The 5503-nt window shown below is 53.3% G+C and overlaps 1 protein-coding gene across 1 annotated transcript; it reads left to right on the forward strand.

The window, feature by feature from the left end:
- Positions 1-988: 988 nt before the first annotated feature.
- LOC130041187 (serine protease inhibitor 2.1-like) lies at positions 989-4898 on the forward strand. Its single transcript, XM_056133238.1, has 4 exons — positions 989-1598; positions 2747-3023; positions 3718-3853; positions 4704-4898. The coding sequence occupies exons 1-4, from the start codon at positions 989-991 to the stop codon at positions 4896-4898; spliced, it is 1218 nt and encodes a 405-aa protein (XP_055989213.1).
- The last annotated feature ends 605 nt before the right edge of the window (positions 4899-5503 follow it).

A 5503-nucleotide genomic window follows, 5' to 3' on the forward strand; every position in this document is an offset into this window, starting at 1 on the left:
GGAGAGGCTGGTGCTAAGTACCTGTGGCTGATAGGTGGGGCTGAGGCATGGGGATGGATGAATCCTGTACGAGGGTATTCCTTCCTGTGGCCCGCGGTGTTCTTTTCCGGTGCTGTGGGGTCACTATGGGACAAGAAGGTCAGGGTGGGAGTGGGGTATAGGTGAGGAAAAGGTAGAGGTTTAACAGCTGAGCCCAGAGGCTTTGCTGCAGCCTGGCTGGGGGCAGGGAGGCAGAGGACAGGATAACACAGAATAGGACAGGACGGTTTGGGCAAGATAGGACGGACAGGACAGGACAGGACAGGACAGGACAGGGCAGGGCAGGTAGGAGGGCGGGGGCGGGTTCTGCTGGGATAAGTGAGTATTGCAGGAGGTTCTTCAGCAGTCTCAGACCTTCACAGCCTGACGGTCCTTGTCTCTGCTCTGCTCAGGGACAGTAAGTGCAAGAACTAGACGGGTTTGGGCAGTGGGCATGCGAAAGGGACAGAGAAGGCCAGACAGAGGCTGGAGGTCCTGGGCTTGAGGGTGTGGGGGAGGGTCCAGTGATGGCCAGTGTTCTGAGATTTGCCGAGACGCGAAGCTTTGGGGGTGACTGAGCCAAGCAGGAAAATTCTCTGCAGAAGGTGTAGGGGTCCCTTGCACGAGTAGCTGAGGTGAGCCCCTCTTCGTGCCCGGGATAGACCCTCAGGGGAGGAGCCTCAGTGTCCTGCAAGTCGCTGAGATTACGCCCTCTGTCAACTGCACTTTTGTCGGGCAGCTGCTTTGGTGCCAGTGGGGTGACCGGCACTGCTGACATGGGTCTGGGTGTCAGACACCCTCGACAGGGCACCCCACGTCCCCAAATGGGTCAGCCCCAGGAACTCGAATATGAGAGTTGACAGATGCTGGAAACTCGAGAGTTTGGGAACCCTAAGTAGACTGAGCCCTGTGCCTATGACCATCAGGAAACCCTGAGAGATGCTTTTTCTTCCAGACTGAGGGAGGAGGCATGTCTGTCCGGCTGGTTCTACTCCTGGGGGCTGTGCTATGTCTCCACACCTTCTGTAGTTTTACGGACACCAAAGATCAGAAGAAAATTTTCCCCGGGGATTTCGCTACAGTAGCCTTCAGAAGCAATGAATTCAGCATCAGAATCTTCAAGATTTTGGCTACCCAGAATCCCGGGTCCAACATCATCATCTCCCCGATCAGCATCTCCATGGCCCTGGCCTTCTTGGCACTAGGGGCAAGAAGCAACAGTAAGACCGAGATCCTACAGAGCCTCAAGTTCAACCTCACCACAATATCTGAGGACAAGATCCTCCAGGTCTTCCAGCTGATGGGGAACATCCTGCGCATGCCCAAGAACAACCTGAAGGAGGACTTGAGCACCGCCTTGTTCGTGGACCAGCAGCTAGCGCTGAACAACGATTTCCAGCAAAAAGCCCAGGAACTGTACGGTGCCAATATCACCTTTGCACAGTTTGAGGATTTCCTCTCCACCGTGAAGCTTATCAATCATTATGTGAAGCAGAAAACCCACGGGAAAATCGAGAACATGGTCAAGGGCCTGGATATAGATACCAAGATGGTCTTGGTGAACTATCTCCTCTTCAAAGGTAAGGCCATGCGTGTGGAAGGAAAATGGGCATAAGCTCTGAGCCTTTGGGCTGCTTCCGCCATGTGTAGCCTGCTATACCCCAGGAGCCCATGCCAAGGCTCGGCCACCCACATGAAGACCAGGAGCTGAACAGGACCCCAGTGTGGGCCCGGAAGGAGCTTTAGGGTCCCTGCTTTGGGATTGGGGCTGGGAGTAGGTCTGGGAGCATACAGAGCTGATGGGGCTCAGGAGGCAGTGCAAGATCTGAGAGAGGACAGCAGAATGGTCATGCAGAGAAACGGACAGAAGAGGGCAGAAATCAGGGTTCCTAACCAGAAACTGTGAAGTTCAGGGGCAGGAACAGGTGGATGGGCCTGGACACTGTGACATGAGGGCCTCAGTCAGCTCCCAGGTCTGTGTCAGGGGCAGGTCAGATGGCCTGGGACCCAGAAATATCAGCTTGGGTCTTGGGTGCAGAATCCACGGACGGTCACCATCCCCGACCCTGTGCATAGGGGTGTCTGGGACCAGATTCCCTGGCAGGGCTGAGTGATGCCAGGGGCAGATTAGTTCCTTCTGGTCTGTAGTCAGCTTCTCCAGGCCCATATCCTGACCTGCCTTCCTGTACAGATCCCCTGTTCCCTGTCCTGTGTCCCTGAGCTCTGCCTCTGCCCACTCGTGTTTCTACCCCTCGCCCATGTGTGATTCGCCTTCTCCCAGGTTAGGTGAGCTCATCTCTTTCCTCCTCCTACACAGCTCCTCCTCAAGTCATTTATGAGAAGAGGAGTCTTGGTTTTCTGGAGGGTTTTCCCTCTGTCCCCATTCTGTGATGGAGTGACAGCCCATTATTCATTGTAGGGTTTACCGGGTCCCATTCTCCCGGGCTGACTGTTCCCAGAAACATGGCTCCTCTCTTTCCCTGACGCCCATCTCCCAGTACTCCCAAGATCCCATTGGTTCTCGTTCAGCACATCAGCGAGCTCTAGACTGCCTTATCTCCCATTCGACATTTGTGGAATCTCCCCATTCTTAAGATGCTTTCACAATCCATACATGGATACCCCCATTCTGGGATGGGTTGAGGGTGTTGGGGACTCAGGAATCCTGATCAGAGCATGCAGGATGGGTCACCTGGACCAACCTCTCCAATGTTCTTTCTGCCTCTAGCCAAGTGGAAAATGCCCTTTAACCCTGGTTACACCTTCAATTCAACTTTCTACTTGAGCACGAAAAAGTGGGTGAATATAACCTCGATGAGATTTGAGAACACGAATTTACTCTACTATTGGGATAATAAGTACAGTCTCCATGTTGTGCTGCTCCCATACATGAGTGACCGCGCCAGCATGTTGCTCCTCCTCCCTAACAATGGCGCCATGCCCAAGGTGGAGGCTGAACTGAACATGGATCTGATCTATTACTGGAGGAACACGGTGAACTTCAGGTAATGCACCCCATTTTTGCTGAGCCCTCTTCCATGGTTCATATCTCCTATTCTTATACACAAGGACTCCACAACTCTGGAGCAGCAACAGATAACTGGGGAGAATCAATGAGGGTAGGGGATCCTGATTCTGGTGTTTTAATCACTCTGGGGCGCTAAGTGGACCAACGACCAGCTGCTTTGAGAGGAACACGATCAGGGAGTGGGGTGGAATTGGACATTAAGCCAGCACTAACCTGCCTGTCTACAACAACCTTCCTAGCCCCCCCCCCCCCACACACACAGTCTAGTGCCAGGCAACGGACCCCACAGAGGCAATGAACAGAGACAACTGGATATAGACAGTCCTGCAACAGCTTTGCCCTGGCTCACGATGAATTATTCATTCATTCATCCAATCTTCATTCATTCATTGACTCATGCACCAACTTATTCATTCATTTAATGATTTATTTATTAATTTTAGACACATAATCATTCACTGGCTCACTCATTAACTTACTAACTCATTCTACACTCATCTACTCGTTCATGTCTTTATTCTTTGCTGCCTGCCTCATTTAATGACTCACAAGATCAGTCATTCACTTGTTCACTCAGCAGCATGGAGGATGGTTACTGAGCACTGCTGGGTCACAGTTTCCAACCTCTACTTGAACTGATCCTGCACAGCTCAGTCTGCTTTTGCTCCTAGAACGGTGCACCTGTACTTGCCCAAGTTCTCCATCTCCGGGCACTACAACCTGGAGGAAATCCTGCCCACGCTGGGCATCAAGAAGATCTTCTGGCAAGTGGAAGATTTCTCAGACCTCACCACTAACAAGATGCAGGTAACTGCGGACCTGCTATTTCTGAGGAAGATGTGGTGCGGGCAGCTGGGTCTCCAGAAGGGCCCTGGAGTTTTTCAAGCTGTGTCTCTCCTGCCATCCCTGCACCTTCAAACGCCTGGGAGTGTTGGTGTATGATTGGGGATCTCAGCCTCGCTGTGGAAAATGTCCTGAGTTGGGACCCAATTTTACTGCCCAGGGTTCACCCACGCCTTCCAGTCACTGCTGGTCCACCATACAGTGGGGGCTTGTACTGGTCATGACCCAGTAGAGCCCAGCAGAAAGGAGCTCGAGTGGTTAAGGAGCCCCGTAGGCTGTGCTGAGATGGTACGCCTTAGCCGGTGGTACCCCTCACCTGTTCCAACTCCCTAAAGAATGAAAGCTCATTCTTACAAGGGTGATCGGGTTGATTTGGCCTGGGAGTTGGTTGCTGGGGGACAGACAAAGACAGCAGGCACAGCCCAGCCGGGATCCAGAGCCCTGCAGGGAACAGGAGGCCAGGGCTGTCCACTCTGCTCCAGGTGCTGTGTCAGCAGCTGCCCCACGCACAGGGGCTCCTTTTAGGAGCTAAGGAAAAGCACCCGAGTTGCCTCTTCCCACTCCCACAGTGCGTGTTGGGAACCTTGGACACTGCCCCAGGCAGAGCTGGACACCAAGATCCCACTCTTGAGCTCACTCCTGCCCACATCCTATCCAATCATCTGTGCTCTTGACTGTGCTGGCTGGGCCTTGTGTTTTGGAGGGGCTATGACTGGGGACCCCCCAGGGCCAGGATAGCTGACCTGCAAGGAGTTGGGCAGGCTGGTTGCCACCCTGCTGTCCCACCCAGTGGTGACTGCACTTTGTCCAACAGGTGGTCCACAAGGCCATATTGAATGTGGCTGAGGAAGGCACTGAAGAATTGACTTACCGAGGAGGATCCAAGATTCTTCCTCCAAATCGATCAAGGAGTCTGGATTTCTGCAGGACCTTCATGGTGGTCGTCTTCTCTGAGGACACACAGAACATCCTCTTATTGGCCAAAGTGGAAAACCCCAATCAGGCCTGAGCTTATGCTGAAATAATGAGGCCTATGGCAAGAAATTGGCCCTGCCCAGGACGCTGCATGTCCCATCCCACCTGGTCACTTTCCTGGTGGCTTCATCCAGTATGGGTGACTGTGTGAAAACAATAAACATCTTCCTCACAACACTCCGCTGGGCCAAGACAAAGAGGTCTTTGAGGGGCCCTTCATCTGCTTTCACTTGCCCCAGGCCCTGGACCTCAGCTCTGGGCTTTCCATGCTCACAGACTTCTGGGCTCTAAGCTGGTGACCCAGATGCCCTGGTCCTGGGCACCTGGATCCTGTCTGTGTCTGTTCATTCTAGGTTCTTTGTCTTTAATTAGGATCCACTTTGCACAGGGTCCAGATGTGTCCACCTGGACCATTCAGGGCCCCCTAGTCAGTGCTGTGTGCCAAAAGGTCACCCTAAGCCTGCATCGGAACTGGTAACCACTGCTTGGCCACTGCCTTCGACGCAGCTTCCCAATCTACAGAGAATCATTCCAACCAAGTGCCAGCTGCCTGAGTGTCCCCTCCTTCCTGGACAAAGCCCCATAAACAAGGGCCCAATTGGAGGGCAGGGGCCATTTCTAGAGAAGCAGAGCTGCCAG

Source organism: Sorex fumeus, unplaced genomic scaffold (assembly GCF_029834395.1).
Source record: "Sorex fumeus unplaced genomic scaffold, SorFum_2.1 ptg000098l, whole genome shotgun sequence".
Lineage (NCBI taxonomy): Eukaryota > Metazoa > Chordata > Mammalia > Eulipotyphla > Soricidae > Sorex > Sorex fumeus.